At 41.2% G+C, this 22,097-nt stretch overlaps 1 protein-coding gene across 1 annotated transcript in view; it reads right to left on the bottom strand.

Annotated features, from left to right (window-relative positions):
- Positions 1-5,656: 5,656 nt before the first annotated feature.
- Positions 5,657-22,097, bottom strand: part of GCLC (glutamate-cysteine ligase catalytic subunit) — a gene marked incomplete at both ends in the record, with an annotated part of 30,767 nt that continues 14,326 nt past the window's right edge. The window contains 14 exons of the mRNA XM_079532969.1: positions 5,657-5,862; positions 8,901-9,021; positions 9,121-9,221; positions 9,309-9,390; positions 11,498-11,602; positions 12,315-12,407; positions 13,099-13,211; positions 13,723-13,861; positions 14,589-14,705; positions 15,567-15,641; positions 18,370-18,506; positions 18,598-18,656; positions 19,358-19,471; positions 21,842-22,024. Coding sequence (XP_079389095.1) covers positions 5,657-5,862; positions 8,901-9,021; positions 9,121-9,221; positions 9,309-9,390; positions 11,498-11,602; positions 12,315-12,407; positions 13,099-13,211; positions 13,723-13,861; positions 14,589-14,705; positions 15,567-15,641; positions 18,370-18,506; positions 18,598-18,656; positions 19,358-19,471; positions 21,842-22,024 — 1,645 coding nt within the window. The remainder of the gene's footprint in view (positions 5,863-8,900; positions 9,022-9,120; positions 9,222-9,308; positions 9,391-11,497; positions 11,603-12,314; positions 12,408-13,098; positions 13,212-13,722; positions 13,862-14,588; positions 14,706-15,566; positions 15,642-18,369; positions 18,507-18,597; positions 18,657-19,357; positions 19,472-21,841; positions 22,025-22,097) is intronic.

The following is a 22,097-nucleotide window of genomic DNA, read 5'->3' as shown; positions in this document are numbered from 1 at the left end:
AATTCATCTCCTTCTCTTTCTACCTGCCCTTTTAACAAGTCCCTCCCCAGCTTTCCTGTAGACTCCCTTCACGTACTGGAAGGCTGTTATAAAGTCCCCTCACAGCCTTCTCTCCAGCTGAAAAGCCCTAGCTCTCTCAGCCTTTCCTCATAGGGGAGGTGCTCCAGCCTTCTGATCATCTTTGTGGCCCTCCTCTGGACCCTGCTCAACAAATCCATGTCCTTCTTGTTTTGGGGGCTCCAGAACCGGGGGGAGGGGGAGGCTGTCAGGGTGTGGGATCAGGGTGGGGGAGTCTCACAAGAGCAGAGTGGAGGGGCAGAATCACCTCCCTTGACCTGCTGGTCACACTTCTCTTGATGCATCCCAAGGATATGGTTGGCCTTCTGGGCTGCAAGTGCACACTGCCAGCTCATGTTGAATCTTTCATCAACTGACACCCCCAAATCCTTCTCCTCAGGGCTACTCTCAAGCCATTCTCCATGCAGCCTGGATTTGTGCTTGGAATTGCCCCAACCCAGATGCAGGACCTTGCACTTGATTTTGCTTTTCAGAGGTAGGATGAGAAACGCAGTCTTGTTCTAGTGTGTCACGGAGTTGACCAGATCAATCTATGTCCGTGACAGGGGCGACAGGCCTCTGCCCTCCCCCCCCCACCCCAGTCCCACAAAAATGGGAAGGAAGGAAGGGAGGAAAAGAGCAGCGGCAACAATCTATGGAGGAAAACTTATTTTACTATAATATTGGAATACAAGATAACACAATATATACAATTTAATTGAAATTGAGATTAATAAATCAGACAAGATGAGAGAGAGAGAGAGTTCCCGGGACCGAGTCAAACCTGAAAAGCTTGGAACGGGTAGGAAAGCACCTCCAGCACCCACTGCAAGGCAGCAAGAGAGCGCCCCCCCCACCCGGAAGGGCCAGATCCCGTGACTGCTGTAATGTACAGGGATAGGTACTTGGAATTGGGGCAGTGACACTTTAATGCCCCGTACACTACATGATGTTTTGATGTGGAATACTGAAACCCAAAAACAAAAAACAAAAACAAAAAAAACATAGAACCATGACATTGTGCCAGCTCCCAGCAAGGCCAGATGCTGTGCTGTGGGAAATCAGAGCCACAACTGAGGGACACAGCAGGCTGCAGGCCATAAATGAAGGGGAAGAGACAAAAATCTGAAATACGTTACTTTGTGCCATTCTCTGAGCAGTCTTAGACAGGAGCTTCTTGCTGTTTTTTTTTTTTGTAAAGTAACATTTGCCACCCAGAAGTGAACACTTTAAGAGCAACCCCTACCCACCCTGCAGAGCCCACTGGGACGTGCCATGCCCAGGAGCACCTGGGCGCTGCACACTGTGATTCACCCAGAGGTGGTTTGCTCTGGGCAGAGCTCTCAGTGCAGCTGAACTGCCTGCCCCATTTCCCAGCCTGTGCAGGCACATGCTGCCGCCACGAGGGCTGCCAGCTCTGTCCCCAGCTGTCATACGCAGCATGACCCGGTGCTTAGCACAGCCGCAGATCCCTGCAGCCAGAACCCAGAGAGGGTTTGGATCTGATACGCCGCTGTGGCTGTGACTGTTTTCCCTTCTCCTTCCTCCAGCACTGTGATTTGCACTTCCCAGCCCGCTGAGCCTAGGAGGCCACCTAGGGCTTGCGCCGGGCTTAGCAACGAGCTCGTCCTGCGTCGAGATCTGATCCCAAGCAGGATCGTGGCTCGTTCTGCGCTCCCCCGGGACAAGCTGCAGGCAGGAGAGGCCGCTCTGCGAGGCCCGAGTTCCACGGCGGGGCCGGCCCAGGGGCAGCTCTGCGCCCAGCTGTGCGGAGCAGGCTGAGGATAGCAGTGCGAGCGTTGGCCACCGAGTGCCCGTGCTGTGAGGAAAGCGGGGATTAGCTGTGCGGCCCCTCATCTGTGTGCTCCTGTGGGAACGGGCTGAAGGCACGGAGCCCAGCTTACCGAGTGGTGTAAGGGGAGGATAAAACGGAGCTGAAAAATGCCAGGGAGCTGGAGGTCAGCGTGGTGAGGCTGCCCCGCGAATCGCTGCGCGGGGAGAGCGGCCGATTTCTGACATTCGACCTCGTCAGCTTCACTCTCAGACTTCGTTCCCGCCTCCCGCAGCTGCTTTCACCTCGCACGACCTCTCCTCCTCCTGCACAAGTTCACCGAGCCACTTCGCGCCAGCATCCCTCTGCGGAGCCGCCGCATACCAGCGCTTCCCTGCAGGATTCTGAGCACTCCTGTCAGCAGCCTGTCTCTGGGTGCTGCCCTCTGAACCGTTCTGCCTTCTCACTGGCAGGATGATTACAGCTCCCGTAGGTCCACATAACAGGGTAGTTTGGGGAAGATATTGAGATACGGGAATAAACTGGAGAGCTAAATTAACAGGTGCATACGCATATGGACTTAGAAAACACTAGGGAGCCATTTCTTACTTAACACAGGCTGTTGTTCAGTTCGCAGACAGCTAAACCTTCTGAAGGAGCGCCCCTCGAGCTCTGGGAGATGAGGCGGTGTCGCTGTGTCACTGCCTCCTCCAAACCCCACACAGGGCACGGCGCTACTCGGCAGGGGCTGCCTGCTCCCATCCTCGGCTCTGCCTGCTCAGGACACATTTCCACCTCCAGCTGGACTCCCGGCAGAGAAAACAGGTGGTGCGTGGATGCTTTGGCATCGCTTTGTTTTTTCCCTCTTCACTCACAGCTGTCTATTGTGACCCAGGAACTTCCTTGCTTTTGCCCTTTTGTTGCACCGGCAAGGGGCAGATGAGCTGTTCCTCCCCAAGCAAACATGCTTCAAGGAAATTCCAGCAAATCATCAGGCCTTTCGGACTTGGTGAGACCCGTGTTCCCTGCTACCATGCTCCAATGTCACATTCTTGTTTCTAGACTGGTGTTACACCACAGGCTCTCACACTGCTCAGCACTATGCTCAATAGCAACCTTCTGTTTCGCATTGCTGCCAGCTGGAGGACTATTGCACTTTCGTCCCTTCATCTGCTTTCCTAAAGAATATCCCCAGGAGTGTGTTTTTGCATATGTTGATATGCATAAGAGGCAGTCAGAAGAACGGACCAGCTCCTGGAGGGACTGCAGCAATTCCTTCCTGCTGACATCCAGCTCAAGCTATCTAAGCAGCTGCTGGAGCTACCTCTGCTGTCACTTAAATTTGCTGCAAAACCAGAGCTATGCACAGAATATAATCCTAATAAGTAAAACTAAACACGGTGACTGTAAACATTTGTTTTGCAGTTTCAAGCTGCATGATTTTTCAGGAAAGAGGACAGCTGTCCCAGAATACTGTTTATGATGCCAAGACTTCCAAGGAATCAGAACAGGGTCTTCCAGCTGAGAAGGCAGGAAGGAGTCAGATTACTGCAGTTGAACTGGAGCCAGGACATCGTGATGCTCACACAGAGTGCCACGATCAAGACACTACAAATGTTTTTGGGCAAGGAATCGATCACATTAACTTGGGGTGTTCAGTTTTGCTCTCATGGCTTTCAGGAGGGTTGCTATATCCATGATAGCACCTCATGATGGTAGGACCCCAAATCTTGTGTACATAGCTCAAGGGATTTCTTCACAAAGGTACCACACAGCCTCCCCTGGCCACATCCCCAGCCAGCTGCAAAACTTGCCCTTCCCTGCACCAATGGCCGGGAGCCTTCACATGTCCAGCACCCAGAGCATCTCTTCATCTGGGAAACATCAGCTGCTCAGGCACCAAAGCCATGGACACCTGGGCAAACAAGCAGCAGCCTGGCTTGATTCTTCCCGTCCTGCCCTAAAGTGTGCATACAGCACAGCGGATGCCGGAGGCCACAGCTTCTGAGATTCAGGACAACAGTCAGTTATCCAGAGGACAGGAGCCACCTGCTAGGCCAGAATGGTGACTTAATGCCACATTTAAAGGACGCACTGATACGTTACATTGATATGTTACCAGTAGTGAAGCAGTCATTTTCCTAAGGGTTCTTTCAATTGCAGCACCTCGTGCTACACAGTCAGACAGATGCTGCATCAAAGATGACACAATTTCTGTTGCAGGAGTGATAGAACCTTTGCTATCAGTCCTCAGGAAGTACAAGAGTTCCTTTTTTGAATCTGAGACCGACTCCAACTCATGCAAGTGACAAACACATACTGCAAATTTTATTTTATTTCCTTATTACACAAACTTAATTAGCATACGCCTACACCTTGATTAAAACAAATTCACCACCACATAAAAAGCATTCTTTTTATTCTCTAAAGCACACCTGTGAACACAGAACAAATTCTAATGTCAGTACATAAAAGCCTCTCTTTAGTGCACCTTTTCAATGCAGTTTCTCCATTAGTCCTTGGTAAAGATCATTACACCTCAGATATTTATATGCTCTTGCATTAAGCTTTGCATAATGCATCCATAATGCAATGCACTTTTAGGAATCAGTTAAGAAGCTAAATTAAAAGGCCCCGTAAGTTTGCTTTATTTACAGTTGCAATGGTTAAATTTTATGTATCTTACAGTCACTGCCAGCACTGCTCCCAGTTCAAAGGACTCACATGCTCCATGATCTCCTTGCATTACATTATAGAGGAGGTAAAGCTGCCCATACTTACAGCTCTGTAGGTACCTCAGCTACCTGTATGAAGTATAAACATGCTGCCAGAAATATTTTTAATAGTGAATGAGGAATGAGGAACTCAACCATTAGGAAGAACAAAAAGGTCCTGCAGTTGTTACTGACTGTGGGAGCAGCAGCAATGCAGGCTCTCCCAGCAGTGAAGGAGTGCCAGAGCCCAGAGCAGTCACCTGATTCCTGCATAAGGACAGTTTTATGTTCAGCTCCCACTTCCTCCTCTCTTACATCAGCTCTTCCCTCTTTCTGCTGTTCTGTCAGATCATAAAAAGTGGGGCAAAAGTCTGAACCATGCTAGGAAAAAAAAAGTTCTGGGAAAAGATGGAGTTCTTGTTGTAGGAAATGCAGGTTATGAAAGAACATGGCAGCACTTGTGTAAAACTGCAGTTACCAGGAGACAGGGTGTTATCTGACTAGAGATAGCTCTGTTCCTCCAATTCTACACTGTGCACCCAGATGTAGGTCTTGCAGCAACTGAGAACTGCTGTAGAGATTAACAAATGGGATGCACATGCATTTTTCTGTTCTTAAGTACTTTCAAAACCAAAATGGAAGGAAGAAGTCTGGGAGTCAGGTAGGTTAAGGTTTTTTTTTTTCCTTTCTTACACAATAAGGTAGATTACTCAGCACATTCCAGGTTAAAAAATTACAGTAAACATTCAGTAACTGGAATGCATATAATATACAAGTACCATTACATTTACAAAGTTGTTCAGGACAATTTTCCTTTTCTAAGCATAAAAAAGTTAATGAGCTAATTCACAATAACTTTAGATACAATGCTTATTAAAATACATTGATGTTAATCATAAAAATATTTTACTATTTACATGTACATTGTATAAACCTTAACAATAAGAATATGCCCACTTTAGGATGCCTTAAACGCATATTTAGGCATTGGCCCATTTTAGAGTGCAGTATCCCTGTTTTGGTCTTCACACCATGAAACTGTATCAGATTCACAGTACCTTCGCTAGTGCTTAGCTAAAAGACTTAAAACTTTCTATTATTTAACAAACATTCATTACAAAGGGTCAGTTTTGTTTCCACTTGGTTTCTTGTTAAATCCTACCCCCAGCAGTTCTGGACATTCTGCCTGGCCTAGCGCGATTTGGTTGCATTTCCAAATAAGGCTGTAATTCATTTCATCTGTTATCACACTATCCTGCTTGTAGTCTGGGTGCTGTGCGATGAATTCCCTCATCCACCGGGCGACTGTCATTAGTTCTCCTGGGGGTAAAACAAAACCAAATGTCAGTTAGTACACCTTATGTAGCAGTAAAACACAACATTCCACGCACAATTAATTAACTTTCATAGGAAACGCATTCCTACTTTTTTCTTTTTAATGAGGCTAAAACTTCAAGCAAAATTCAGCTGACGCATCACTGACAGCCCCAAACTCTTCTGGTACAATCTTCAAAATTTCAAATCTTTTATAAAAGCAGCACAGAGAAAGGCATCACACTCAGATGCTAGAACAGGTGTTACCAACAGATGGAATAGCAAGAGGTCTTTAAAACACTTCAATAGAAAAGCTGTCTGAGACAAACCAACAGACACCACTACAATAATTACAAAGGGCAGTGAGGCAGTGGCACAGCTGCCCAGAGAAGTTGTGGATGCCCCAACCCCAGAGGAACTCAAGGCCAGGCTGGACAGACCCTGAGCAGCCTGATATGGTGGGTGGCAGCCCTGCCCATGGGGGGGGTTGAACTGGATGATCTCTAAGGACCTTTCCAACCCAAACCATTCTGTGATCCTATATAATTTTCCATCCAACTCAGCTGCTATCTCTGCTTCATGTGCCCTTAATCACTCTCTTACTTCTTCCCTCTGGCAGCTCCTCTAGCAGAAGACAGGCAGGTTCCCAACCACAGCAGCTCCTGGCTTGCGCACACTGCCCATGCTTCACTACGCAGGGTACTGCTGGCCACAGGGCAGCCATCAGATGCCCCAGGGCCCCCAGCACCAAGTAACACACACTGCCTATAGGAGACCTGTGTCCTTGTGAAGCAGCAGCTGTGAGCCAGCTGGACACCAGCATTCAGCCTACTAAATCTCACTCCTGAATGCAGTACATGCAAGCAAACTCCAATGAGTACAAGATCAAGGTAATTATGAAAGTAAGATATCACGGTAGGCTGACAGGATGCATCCCTCAAAAAACAAGTTTTTAAGAAATGTGGCTGGTGTTTTATACAACTTCCATATAAAGAAGTGGCAGAACAAAATATATGCAAGAAACATTTGCTGAAGGTGTTGGACACATGAGCACAGAGAAGCACAGCTGGGAGATGAGCTGAGTACAAGAGATGCACTCCTCAACCATCAGCACCCAGAGCTTGGCAGCACAGACCAGCATGGACACCTAGCGGTCAGATGGCCCAACCACTCAGCACTCCTGAAAATAAAGGATGCTGTTTCTAAGTGCATACACCTGTATTACACACTGTATAAGCCTTCACCTTAAAAGCAGCATATAGTTCTTAAAAAAAAAAAAAAAAAAAAAAGAAAAAAAAAAGAAAAAAAAAAGAAAAAAAAAAGAAGAATATAACAGAATTAGGAAAAAGCAGAAAAAACATGCAAGGAAACCTGCAAACAAAGAAATATGGGAGGAAGGAATTTCAAGGCTGGAAGACTATACTTGTGAGCAGACTTCAATGTTCATGATTTTGCAGGAGAAACATTACCATGCAGCATAGGAACTAGAAGGCATGAAACCCTGAAATAATTGGAAATCACATTTGAATGTGAAACACCCATGGCTCAGCGTTTAGCCTGGGTTAATTACCTCTTCAGGAAAAAGAATACAAAAAAAGTATCTCTGCACCTCTCTTTTTTCCAAAAGCATTTTTTAAATCTAATTATAAGCAATACAAAATAATGGAATATTTTGGAAGCTCTGCTACTTTGAGGGTTAACGAACCTCAAACGTTTTCTTCTTACCAGTTTACTTTCTCTTTGTTAAGTCAAGCACCAAATCCCTCATCTGTGTTACCTGAGGGACAGAAACCTTCCACAAACAAGCAGGCTTTGAAAGAACATTTTCAGTGAAAGCAACAATTAATTAAAACGTGTTACCACTCTCTAGAGCTGCTAAAGCATTAAATTAAGAGGCAGGAGAAAGACCTGATTTTTGCCTCAGTTTTAAAAACATCTTTAGCTAGAATGTTCTATCGCAATCTTCAGTAATTAAAAAAGAATGCTACACTAATTTAAAACCAATGAATGTATCACAAATAAACAAAGTTTGTGTTCTGACTCATAAGGCCGTGGTCCTGGACAACCAGATGTGGAGCTTGGTGGCCCTGCTTGTGGCAGGGGCTTGGGCCTTGATGATCTGTGGGGTCCCTTCCAACCAAGCCGTTCTATGAGCTTGGCTCCACCTCTCCTAGACCCATTTAAGAGCTGACTGCCAGTGGGGAAGGATCTCTTCTACTGGAGATCCACCAGAGTTTATTACATGAGCCCAGGACAGGGTGAGTGTCCTCTTTTCCTTAGTCTAGCATCATAATTACATCAGCCAAACTCCTGGATATATTATGCCATCTGTATATTCGTTGATTTTACATATACCATCTGTATATTCATTGACTGTACAACTGTCTAGCTAAACTAAGCATGGAAGGCACAAGAAGGATTTGTACTTCAGTATAAGGCTGCTAACGATTGTTAAGCCCAGTTCTGAATGAAAGCCCTTGGCCTGCATCTTCTGCTCAGTACACTGCTGCATTTAAAGAAGGAGCATAAGAGGTCATTATATCACCTGAGAAGGCAATGCAGCATGAAAAAGGCAGAAGAACCTGGTTTGAGTTCAAAGATTTTCACTACTTACAGAAGGACTTTCTTATCAGGGAACTAAAAACAAGTCCCCATGCTCTTGCATATCAGAGCTTAACCAAACTTAACGCCAGCACACTTTGCAGCCAGGCCCTTTGCCAGGCTATCAGACCCAGCCCCACATACTCATAAAAGTGCTGCTGAAAAAATATCTTGGAAATACAACTGCAGTTTGGGAGTAATGTACCAAGTACTCCTAAGTCAAGTTCTAAAATGGATCACAAAACATTTATGAACAGAATTAAACATGACCTAATTTAAGCCAAAGGACCCGTCAGTCCTTTTCTCCTAAGACTTAACACTTCACCAGAAAGTCACAGTTGCCACTAGTTCTACCCAACTGATAATTAGAGAACATCCTTATTACATTCGAAGTAGAAAAACAGCAGGAAAAAAACAGCAGTGCCTGAAAGCATCAAACATACCAGATGCTCTCTTTTTTATTAACTTCAGGTAGTTTAGGATGGTGCATCTTGTGTCCACATCCACCTCCATGTTTTCAAGGTAAGAATTCAAAATTGGGATCAAACCAGGAAAGACTCCTTCCTGTATGAGAGAACACAGTCAGCATGAAACATGCTTAGTCAATTCAAGGAGGACAGAGCAGAGGGGAAGGCTGTGTGTCCCAGGTAAAGAGGCTATGACCTTCCCGTTTATAATTGTATCAATGCTCATTAAGGTGTACTCTTCCGTGTCTGTGCCCGTCCCATTTTGTGCAGAGCCACATCCATCCACGACATTTCCACCTTCATGAGAGACAAAGGGAAAGTAGTAAGTCAGAAGAAATGCAGTAATTATTGACCATCAAGTTGTTAGAATGCTTGCAGGGATACCTTTGCAAATATCCTTTCTGAAGTAAAACATTCCCTGCCGAACAGCATCTCTTTTCTGGGCCATCTTCATATTTTCATCCACCTAGCAAAGCAAATATTGCAGAGATCAATGGCATTATAGAAAGCAAGGACTCTCCAAACCCTCACATTTGGTTGGAGTCTCACCAGTTGAAAAATCTCTCGCGTTTTTAATTGCTTTACCACATAAGACTGAACTCTGGAAATAAGTATTTACTGCTTCTGTACAAAACCACGAGAAGGTGACACTATAAAATCAGGTCTCCAGCAGGAGAGGTACTGTTAGAAAATGCTACGTTAATCTTATAAGTCAGACCGAAAACAGAATGCAGCTGTGTGTAACAGGTTGCATTCCATCTGATTTTTTTGCGTGTATCCAGATGCAATTTAATTGTGTACAGACAAAAACTGCTATCCTCCTATCCACAGTCGGCTGCTTTTATTAACAAGGTCATTGAAGTCTTCTGAAAAGTTATAACTGTTTCTAAAAAAAGTTAAAATAAACTCAAACACTTCCAGTAACATTGTAAGGGAATATCCCATATCCAAACATCTGTGAAATACTCAGATAAGCTGCCGGAAAAGTAGTTCCACATTGCAGACTTCCCAGAAAACCTACAAACAACAAAGCATTGCTCCTAAGTTTACAGACAGAGAATTTGTCCAAGTTCTTTGGTAGGAGTATCCTGAGGGAATGAACATTGCTTATTTTGGACACTAGTTTTACTACGCTGCCTGTAGAAGAAGGGATACTAATTGCTGAATTCCGTGTTTTAACTTTAAGGATAATGTGAAATCCTCACTTAATTCCTACCTTTCAAAGCTTTGCTTTTCAAAAGCCCGTTCTCGTTCTTCCTGTATTATGGAATTTATTTACACACTAGCTAACTGAACTACAGCAGTACTCAATCAGATGGAAGAGATCAGTGTAAGATTAGTCTCAAAAACCTGCATCGTTTCTTTTGAACTGAAAGAGGTGAGTTTACCAACAGTCGTACAGTTCTGTGCTGCATTACCTGCTAAATCGCTTGGCAGGCTCAGACAATTTGATTTCTTCATCACAAACTCTCTCCATATTCTTTCTGCACCCAAACTCTGTTTCAGTCTTAACAAACATTCAATAAAGTTGTTGTGCTTTTCAGACATTCCACATAACAATGTCACTAAGCGCTCTATTATTTTTGGAATCTGAATTCCCTGACGTAAGTAAGAGAATTTCTCTTTGTAAGCTTGGTATGATTTCATATTGTAAGAGATCACACCACCTGTATGATACAACTACCATTAGTTTACAACTTCAGTATATTTCTCCATTTTAATTAAACATGTTAAGAAAAGCATCAGGACACTATGCAGACAGCACTGGCAGTGCTTTCTATTATACAGTCTGCCAAAAGTCTTCAAGATCTTCTTTAAGGTTACCCATAGCATTGCAGGACAATTCTGTTAAGCTAAGAGGGAAGTATCCTGCTTAGGTACCTCAGCTTCTCCTTTAAATACGAACAACAAAAAAAGTAAGAACACAAGACACACACTGTAATCACATTAGAACAAATACCTAAGTAAGTTTATTTGAACTCCATGGTCTATTTCTGCTGTAAAATAGTGGAAACATGCCCTTTTTGAGTCTCAAAACATTTTTGTGACAATGCTCTTTATCAGCATTTCTGTAGCTGCTTGACATTGTTGGGCACCACAGGAATTCCTATGGCACGAGCAAGCAGGACTTCAGGGAAGCATTTTGTTTGGTGTTCATTAAACAAGCATGAAGCCACACAACAACCAAAAAGGAAAACCATAATGTCACATGGCCACTGCTCACTGAGATACAGCAGCAGGACTGTAGAAAGAGCATGCAACTGAAATGAAGGCAGTGGTTTGATGCTTTTCTAAATAAGGGCCCATCAGCCATTTTTAAAGGAGTCATGAAACATCAAGAGGCAGCTAGCAATGCCCCTACAAGCTTAACTCCATTAGATGGCAGTAAAATATCTGCAACTGCAGAAGTTAAATTGAAGCAAATTACTGGCCCAAATGAAAACTGATTGAAAGACAGAAATGATTGTTCAGTAAGCACACACTCAGTAATTCCTAGACTGCAGACGATAAAAATTAAACACAATGCAAATATTTTGCAATTAGCTTCAGTAAATCCCATCTTTCACACCTACCTTAGACAAAGGAATGAGAAAATCCAGTTTGTATGACAGAATCACTCGAGTTAGCAGTACCACAAACACAACATACGCAGAGTTTTCAAAGTCTGTTAACTGGACCTAGACATGAAAGAATTAGAGATGGAATTACACTAGTGGGAACATGCCCATAGAAACAGATGGCTATCTGAGAGAGTTTAGAATGGTTGGACTCCAACAATTCACACTGACGTGTATATTCATACACATTCTACAAGCAGAGACAGTGATGTACGTGCTGGAATGATCGTGCCTTCAAGTGCACAACACAGTGTGGACACTTCAAGTTCAACCCTTTAAACCAATGCCAAAGCGCACTTGTGTTCCAAAAGGCTACCTAATAACCTGTACCTACAGGCTCTGTGTAATTAGAAATGCATTATGGCTTTTAAACTCCTACTTAAGGGACTCAAATCAGACAGCTATAAAATAAAAGCACTTGTAAAACACAAAACAGTGACAGCGGAATTGTTCAGCACCAATAACAGCACGGAGAAGTAAGGTCCCTGGAAACTAAACAGGTCTTTGTTTGCAGAAGCTTTAGTACAAGCCTAATTCATTTCCCTGTCACCCCAAATCCATTAGCATGCTTTGCTGTGCTACAGTGGATTCTCCTGTCAGTTACATTCCACAGTTCATGTCTGATTAAACACTGCTGTCCACTTCATTTGCATCTAGCAACTCAGAGGGAAGAAAACACAAGTAACAAGGGTCTGATACTGAATGGCAGCACGTCTAGTACTTTCCCACTTAAAAGTAAATGGATTTTTGTGCAAATTGACTCCCTCCTTACCTCCATAGGCCTGAATTCCACTCTCCATCCTATATCTGAATTTGGAGGGGGTGGTTTAAATCTCATTGTCTGCCAGTTTGTAGACTGAATGTTCTGCAAAGCACAAGAAATTATCTGTTGCAGTTAAGATACGCATCATTATGTAAGACAATCAAAGCAAAACGAACCGTCTTAATAACTCCCCAAAAGAAGCTCAAATTAACAGAGAAATAGTTCCAAATTGAGTGATGACTCTCTAAAAAGCATAATACAACTATTCATCCTCTAAGCAACTCTGCTATACTTTCTTATACTATTTTATTTGAGGATTACATGAGATACTAGGCTGAGCTGAGATGAAACAGGTCTTTTCCTAAGGGACTGATACATCCAAATGTAAAAATGAGTAAAAATACCATACTATGATTACAAAATAATAGCTATGCTATACAGATTTTCATTAGTTTGTGTAAGAGAGACACATGCAGAAGAGATGCCATGCAAACGAGCTTTCAGGAAGTCATACAAAAAAGGCAATTCCCCATATCAATTACATACACAACTGGTTTGTGCCCTTTAATTTTGTTGCATTTAAAATATAAGGTACCATTTTCTTCTAAGTAAATGATTAAACAGAAATACATGCTTATAACTGCAAAGTCATATGCTAAAAAACTATCTGAAATGAAGAAGTCAGGAAAAAGAATATTCTTAGCCAATATAACCATCCTTCAACTAAGCAGTACTATAAAGAAAGAGAAATTGTACACAGATATTTATTAAATTCCTCTAAATCAGACACAACCTCAAAATGGTCGGATTCATTTGCATCATCTAGATGTATTTTCTCCTCAAACAAAGTCAATGGGTCTCGAATAAACAAGTGTGCAATATGCTGTGCCAAAAGGTGGTCAATACCTACAAAATGAAAATTCAGAGAAACAATTCAAATGCAGCAAAGGAGGCTCTAAGAAATGATTTGTTTTACAAGAACCTAAAGTGAAAAAAATCCAACTCTGCAATACTACCTCAACCCACCACATCCTGTTAAAGTCAAAATGATGATTTTGGGAAGGAAGGAAATGATTAAAGAGTAAAAAAGAACAAGGTCTTCTTTGGAAGTGGCAGTTGGATGGTGTGGCTGCCATTTCTGTTTTCTGATGTGCCTCTGTGTCACGTTTCCTAAAGCAGTTCTGTCTCTCCACGAAAGTAAAAGATTAGTACACAATTCACTAAGCTTCTCATGCTGGAATTAGGGACAGTTTCTTGCACAAATATATGTATTTTTTACTCTTAAGGTCACGGTGCATAGGTACTTTCTGAAAAGGAGTCACTCTCAGGAAATCACAATGATTGAAACAAAAACTAAAATATCCCCATACAGTGCAAGCACAATTCTAAACCTGCTCATAATGAAGCAATCACTTACCTTCCTTTATTAGGTGCTCGTAGATATCTTTGTCTATTGTCAAATCAATGTCATTGTATTTCTCACCACATTCAGATAGATAACTGTCTATGGAATCATATCTGGATTTACTGATTCTATAATGGTTGTTCTTCAGTGGCTATATAATTTAAGAATACAATATTTTAACAGCTTGTTAACAATGTTACCTAAGTTTTGCTCACTAATGACACTTATGTCAGAATTATTACGCTGTTTTAAAAATCCCTACAGCCTCAAAATCATCAAAAGCATGAATCTTAAATGGAAACATTTTCCTGATGTAATCAACATTACCCCAACTATCTGGAAAGCATTATTGTACCTGTTCCAACACATACTGATGCAGTTTATTACACACACATTGCTAGAAATAGTCTTAAACTGGGTTTAAAGCTAAAGAAGTATTTCAAGTAGACTTTTTTCTTATGTGTCTCAGATGCCAATTAATTCTTACAGAAATTCCTGAAGTTCTGGCAATTGCTCCCTTCATGTAGCTCCAGTTTACATTACTGGATTACTCAGCATCACCTGCTATTTAACTCAAACCAATTTCTGCCTTTTGGGCCTAAGCACAGAATGGAAAATTTAAACACGGACAATTTTAGTAAGCTGTGGAGGAGCAAAAGAGGAGTTTAACTGGAATTCCATACCTAACTGAAAAGGTATTTGCTTCTGTAAGCTGTACAACCAACATGACTGCTTACACAATCTCTTCTGTATTTACCACAACAACTGTCAAATTCCCCCATCAGGGACTCTGATGACCACAAGCAGAATTTGGTATCGATGAAAGTTTAACATTTTTCTCTGAAGAACAGCAGATGCCTCCTACCCATATCACTTACCTCCAGCCCCCTCTCTTCTCGCGTTCGATCATCCACAGATGCAGATATTACTCCCCAGCGACAATCAATATCGGACACATAGCCTCTGTAGAACGGAGATGCAGCACTCAAGGCCATCTGAAAGAAAACAGCCTAACATGAAAACAGAAGTACAGGCCAAGGAACCAAAACCAGTGCCTTAATCCCACAGGAAAGGGAAACGTGCATGAAGTACACATTTCAGTTTAGCACGCAGACAAAGCCCATACCACAAAGTCTCTCAACTCCTATCCCCATAAAATGCCTGCATTAAATGTCAGCATTTCTGAAGTGGCACCTAATGTTCTCCATACTTACTACCTCAGCATTTAAGGAACAGAAAGTTGATGAAGAAGAAGAAATTTCATAACAAGATCAGCAAATACGGTGCTTCTGCACTCATGAAATTCACCCAGCAATCTTTTTATTTTTATTTGGCAGGCACTTCAGCAGCAAAGCTGCAATACATCTCACTCAGAGTAGGTGAACACAGAGTGTTCACTATCCAAAATAGGCCAATATTAATTTTATTACAATACTTGCTTCTACACTCTTACAAAGGGACAGATGTAAGTGAAACAGACCAAAGCCAAAAATTTACGAATTGCTCGAGGAGTGACTTCAGCTATTTTCCATGAAAAGCTTCCCCCAATGCACTTCAAGAAGTATTCAACAGAATTATTTTTCATGTGTTTAGCAGGGTAAAGTTAGAGACATAAGCTCTGTGGTATCACATGCTTCTCTTTCAAACACTCCAAAGTGATAGCTCACATTCATTAAATATATTTGGACATTAAACGAATGACACTGTTGCTGTGATAGCATAGTAAGAGAAATCAACATTTTACCCAGAATATTAAATTTGTAGCTAGCATTTAAGGTCTTAATTCAGATTTTATTTTTCACATGTGGTGGCTTTCATACAACGAGGATGTGATGTGACAGAAGTGCATTACTCACCACAATGGGACAGATTGTAGCTAGTTGATCATACAGATATCTTGCTTCAGAAATGCTGCAAGCCTGGAATGTTACCTAATGAAGGAAGGACAGTTGCTATTACAGTTTCTATAATCTTAGTGCAAGCATAATCTTCCTGGAATCAGAGCCTACAAAACTGTAGAAGAATCTTAATATCAGAAGTTTACGTGCTTTTTCTTTCAAGACACTTGGACAAACTTTTGCCTCATCTACCAGCAGCATCTGTATTACAAGCTTCCTTCCCCACACTCTCCATGTTTATTAAAACACTTCAGATGACAACACCTCAGCTCTGAAGCCAGACACACAAACACTTGCCAGAACCAAAGACAACTGAATTAACATGTACAACACACGTGGGTTGATAATGTGCATTCAGGAACCACACCAGGAACCTACTCACTTAAAACGACAGTCAGATGTAGATGTAAAATTTGCTTTATGTGACAGCCAATCCTGTTTCAATTCCTGTTCTAAAGAACTGCCTTCAGTATGTTTGTGTTTGATCCCGCATCTGGGAAAAAATATTTGTTTACTGTAACTTTTTTTGAAAGAACAGTTTTGCCTGCATTGGAGGCCAGGACACAACATGAAAATGAACACAACACAAGATGAAATATTATTTACCGTTACTGACGTGGAAGCTGTACCACAAAAGTCCCCAGAAACTATCATTTCTTTGCAATTTTGGTGAAATTTGCTCAGAGCAGCATCAAATGCTGCTCTGATGCATTTCTAACTGATTTTACTCCCCAGAGTTCTCAAACCACCACTCCATGCACTTCAGAAACACAGAGAGGGCCCAGTCACCTCAATACTGTTAAAAGTTGATAAACAGATTAAAAGCCTCTGTTTCCTTCTTCGGAGTTTACACATTCACAAATCACAGAGTAATTTAGGTTGGAATGAATCCTATCCTGACCTTATGTAACCTGCTTCAACTCTGAATCACCATCACTGGTGATACTGGCCTGAATAACATCAGTTGAATACAATTATCCTTGACCACAGACCATTAAAATCTCCAACAAAGGCACAGATTCCTAACCTGCCACTGAAGCCCTTCCCACCTGTGAGCAAGATTCAAAAAACATCCAGAACATCTCAGGCTCAGTGCATGAAGCCTAAACAAGGGCAGGAGCACAGCACTATGCCTTGTTGCTCACAGGGGACAGTGCCCATGCAAATGATCCCAAGTGAGCTGATCAGGACACTTTCTGACCCCAAAAATACCTCAAATCAAGTTGTATTCTATGTGTGTGGTGAGAAAAAGACAAAGTCTACACCACAAACTACAGAAAACAAGCAGGGAGCACGTTATAAGGAATTAACAGTGCTTGGTCTCGGTTGTAAGGAATTAACAGCTAACACATAAGCAGCTGCTTACAGCACCCGACAACTTTGTTTTCATTCTCCTTTTGACAATAACAAGAGTACTGAATTTAAGCTTGATAAAAAGCAAAACTGTGTTCTATAAACAGAGATTAACTTTTTTTTTTAAAGTTCAAACAGTGACTGAAAGCAGAGGCTGGATTTCTTTGTTGGTCTTGCATCATAAAAAGAGCTGGCACAAAAGAGGCTGCATATAATATAATATTGCATGTGTTTACTTCAGACACATTTCACTATTTCATCACATTCTCCCTAGTTTACCTACAGCAACAAGTAATCATGCTCAGCTGTTGTCCAAAACAGTATTTATCTGTTCATCTTTTTAACTTTCTTAGCCTCAAACAGAAGCGTTTTGAATGTGGTCATTTCTGCCAGTGCGGTGAAACAATAGGGGAATTTCCTTTAATCCCCTGGAGACAGAACACAACCCTATTCCTCACCCTGCTTACAAGCTGCCAGTGCTGGCAACAGGCAGATTTTAACAACAGTCAAATACATCATTGCTGCCTAAGACATCATCCCCACTGGGCTACTGTGAAAGAGAAACACTGACGCAAACAAACAAAACTACAAAAAAAACCCAGATTGAAAGAATTAAAGAAAACAACACTTGGATTTAAACTGGACACTTTGAGTCCAGCAAATGAATAAAAGAAAATTAGAAAGAGGGAATGTATTAACAGAGGAAATAAAAGCAGCAGTATGTCCCTCATTAAGCAGGAACAGGAGGCAGCTGCCCACGTAGATTTGGTAGCTCATGGTGTAAGAAGTGAGAAGGTAGCTTCTTGATAGGTAGCTAAAAATATGCATTAATGAGGAAATTTGTATGCAGGAGTTAAAGCTGTTTGTAAAGAAATATATACAGAAAAGAGCTATTAATTTCTTAAAGGTGCTCCAATGACCTCGTCACTCTTTGTTTTTACTGTTCTAAGAATTGGGAAGAGAAAAAAAATACATGGTGAATAGCCAAAAAAAAAACCTAACCAAATCATATTTCTACTAGGCAGTTCAGTTTGCATTTCCACCAGGCTCTTTGGATACGCCTGAAGGAAGAAGACAACAGAAGATCTTTCACACTTGAAAAACAGAGTTTCAGGAGAAGGTTCGTGACAGGGATGTGGCCAGTTCAAGCAAATCCTTTCAGCAAAATATCAAATTACCATTGAAAATTTGCAGAAAATAGACACAGAGCAGGCAAACAAATCTGCATTTTAAGAAGGCACTGTCACACACAAAACTGTTATTTTACTTCCCCTTTTGCCACACTGAAATCGCATCAACTACATTAAGCTACAGCAATGAGACATAAGGTAACTTAAAAAACAAACAAACAAACAAACAGTTTAGGAAAGATGACATTCAGTTACATCTCAAAAGTAGATGTATTTACCTGAAGACAGCAGTTGCCCATTCCAAACCCCATAGCGTCCATATATATAAAGTCTGGTTTCGCTGCTTTTGCTGCTTCTCCATCATCATTAGGAAATGTTTCTATAAACGGTGATGGTGTATTCTTATCTTTAAAGACTGTGTGGAGAACACAGATATTCAGTAACCCAGAGTAACAGACTGAACACTGAATTTGAAAAAGAAGAAACGATACATTGGATTCACTCACTCGGTACATTTATGACAACCTTCTCTCCTCTTCGGTGCCGAATGTTTCTGGTCAGCGTACTGAGATAAGAATATATAGTTTCACAGTTAATTTCTCATTAATATTCAATACTTCAGAATATAAGCTTCCTGTTTGCTTTGAGCCTTTCTTTTGAGATCTTCTTTCCCTGCTTTACGGACTATAGCAGACTCTAAACTGAATTTTTCTTCACTGAAGTCAGTCCTATTTTGAGGGACTGATGGGCAGAAGTAATGGGCTGCTGACCTGAAGAGAACAAGGGTGAGTGAAAAGGTACTGCTTAGTTTTTAAATGACATATTTGATTCTCTGAAGTCTCACCCTATGCTCAAACCCCTTCCTGGACCATACAAGTTGTTTGACACTCTGCTCCACTTTGGGTGAACCTGGCTAAGTTCAGTACACCGTGATGTTGCTGACATAAAATGCACTGCAACATACCTGAACAAGAGCTGGATTAACAGTGAGAAAAGTGGTTAACCACAGGATTTCTAACTGGAAACAATTTTGCAGGAACCAAATCAACACCATTTGTCTGATAATGTCATGAAACTACTATATGAAATCCCTTGAGCTTAACAGTTTACTTAAAGTCACTGATAAAAAACACACGGCATCACAACATCTCTGTCCAAGACCCTGGAATACATGTAGCCAAGTAGCTTTCTTTCGAAGGTATGCCTGTAATAATTCAGTGAAGAAAAACATCTGGCTTCCCATTCACACTCCCCAAATACTCTTACCTAAATCTAGGATGTTTATTGATGGCTTCATCTGGAAAGAAGAGGGATTTTGAAGCTCCTCCTTCTACTGGCGTTGGCTTATATTCTGGCAGCGTAAATCCAGGACACCCTAACCTGTGAAATACAACAGTGAGAGTCCAAGTCGTTAAGAAAACAGACTGATTTTAAAAGTGTCAGATGACCTAAGATAAGAATTCTGGTATACGAAGGAATGAAAAGATTTTTAAAAGCTTGTCACAACTTGTGATTTTGGAACTTTGAAGAATCCTCAAAATGGGAGAAACAATAGTAAGCAAGGAAAAGATACACCTATTAGGCATAAAATGCTGAGAGATGATAAAGAAAATCAAAATAAAGTCTTTTGCTTTGGAGTCCTCCTTGCAAGTTTAAGAACCATCTGAAACAAGAATAAGTAGCTTTTCAATACCCGCTGAGCCAAATAAAGTAAAGCTGCATAACATTAATTCCTCCATACTGCAGAGTAAATAAATAAAGCCAGAATTACCCAGAAAGACTCCAATATTTGGCTATATGAAAACAGTTATAATCAAGTTACTCAAAATACCAATAAGGATATTCATATTCCTGTAAAAATGACTTATGTTCAACACATATTTCACTACTGCTTTCTTCTTAGCTAAGTATCCAAGCTGTCCCACATTTAAATCCAACTTTATCGCTTACATGATGAATCAGAAAGAACGCTGTAATTGCATCGCTCCAGTCCAGAAAGAAAAGTTTTCTGCTCCAGCAACAAGGGCTCACAAATTTAAAAGCTGGGATAGTCAGTTAGCTTCTAAGTTAGCGTTATTTTTGTTGTTTTAACATTTAAGCAATTTATTTTAACTGAATTAATCTGAACAAGCCTACTCTTGGTCTTCCTTCTAACATTTTCTTTCTTTTCAGATGCACAGATTTTTTTCTATGCTATATGCACATCAACAGACACATTTGTATGCTACTGTAGAGGTTGTAATAACAACAGAAAAAAAATCTCATAAGCTAAGTTAGCAGGATTACAGTTAAACAAATAGAGACTTGGAATGGCAAGACAGCATAAGGCAGTAACAAGGAAGTATATAATCTAGGGAGAACAAATCCTGATGGATGAAGCTAAGAATCATTCCAAACATAAATCACACGTAGACTGCACATTTTATTATTCACTGGTGTTCGCTTAAGTCTTATGTATTGCTTCTACAGTCACATAAAAACTGTCTGTATCTACAAGGTGATGAGTCCCTCTCTTTCCCTTTATTAATTGCAAGACTAGCTCTGAAATCTTCGTATACGATATTCACTGACATCATCTTTTCATTATGTTGCAGGGCAAAATGCAATTCTGTAATATACTGAACTACTGGACTTTATTTAAGCCATCATGTCTAGTACAGTTCTCATATAGAGGAAGTGCATTTTATCAACACAGAGTTCTTCAGGTAGAATACATGATGGCATTTTCATACCTGATACTTGCTGCTAAGTTACATTCTGTGGTGTACACACACTCAGTAAGAATTCAGGGCCATTTCATTCCGTACTACACAAGAAGCCAGGTGGTAAACCCAAATGCTTCTATTCTAATGCAAAACTTTTTTCACTTCTAAAAACAGCTGAGCAAAAAAAAGCAGCCGACCAACCAATGAACCCCACTGCTTTCAGCCTAACTATTTTCATTTATTCGGCTGACCAGAACTAACACACTAAATCCTCCTTTAGAACCGTGTTTGAAAGGAAGGTCACAAAATACAGTTTCTCCTAGGCAATGAAGCACATTCTGAATGCATTTCATCAAGAGTCTCTTCACAATGAAAGACAAATAAAGAAATGTACCCTTTGGGAACTCAGGAGAGGTGTACTGCTTTCTAGATTTGGTAAATACAGGATTATACAATTTTAAATCTTCATTTTGTAATGATAATCACATTCTTCTTCTATCGTGTTCAAAGCCTTAAAAGGAAGGATGTGTGTGCTTCAGTGAATAAGTAGTATGAAAAAAAAAGAACAGGTCAGGTTAGCCACATTTTACAAATGCTATTTATAAACATCAAAGCTTGGAAAATAAACAGAGAGAAGCCTTTTGTGTATGATGTGCCATACCAATCCAATACTGCAGGCTATTCTACGTACAATACTTTATGTTATGAATAATCAGACATTCTATTGCAAAATCATCATAAATTAGAAGCAACCTAGAAGTACAGAAGACATTCATTTATTTCTGACTCACAGCAATAAAAAGTTATAGAAAGCAAGACTGTTAATTGAGTCATATTTTGCTCAATTTAACTGTACAGCTTAGGACGTGGCTCTGGGCAGCCTGGTTTAGTGATTGGCAACCTTGCACACTGCATGGGGGCTGAAACTAGATAACCATTGTGGTCCTTTTCAACCCAGGCCATTCTATGATTCTATGAAAAAGCATTTAAGTAGAATAAGGAGGAAAGGAAATTCAGCATTACACATCTGAAACAGCAATCTCACCTTGGAAAAGACGTCACAGTGCAAATAGCCTCATTTTCTTTCAGCACAGAAGCAGCTTCTTGCCTCCTTTTCCTCATGTTGTCTTGAACAGTGTTGAATTCAGACATGGTTCCCCCGTATGGCTGCCCAGGTGTGCCTTCAATCATATAGCTTCCATATTCTGGTCGCCAGAGTGTTGGGTGGCTTTAACACAAACAGCCTTATTTAAATACTTCTACAACTTTACAGAAGATGGATTATTAGCACGTGTTTCAGA

This window comes from Tetrao urogallus (assembly GCF_951394365.1).
Source record: "Tetrao urogallus genome assembly, chromosome: 2".
Classification (NCBI taxonomy): Eukaryota; Metazoa; Chordata; class Aves; order Galliformes; family Phasianidae; genus Tetrao; species Tetrao urogallus.
The sequence above is the reverse complement of the archived record's forward strand: the minus strand, read 5'-3'. Positions and strand labels throughout refer to the sequence as shown.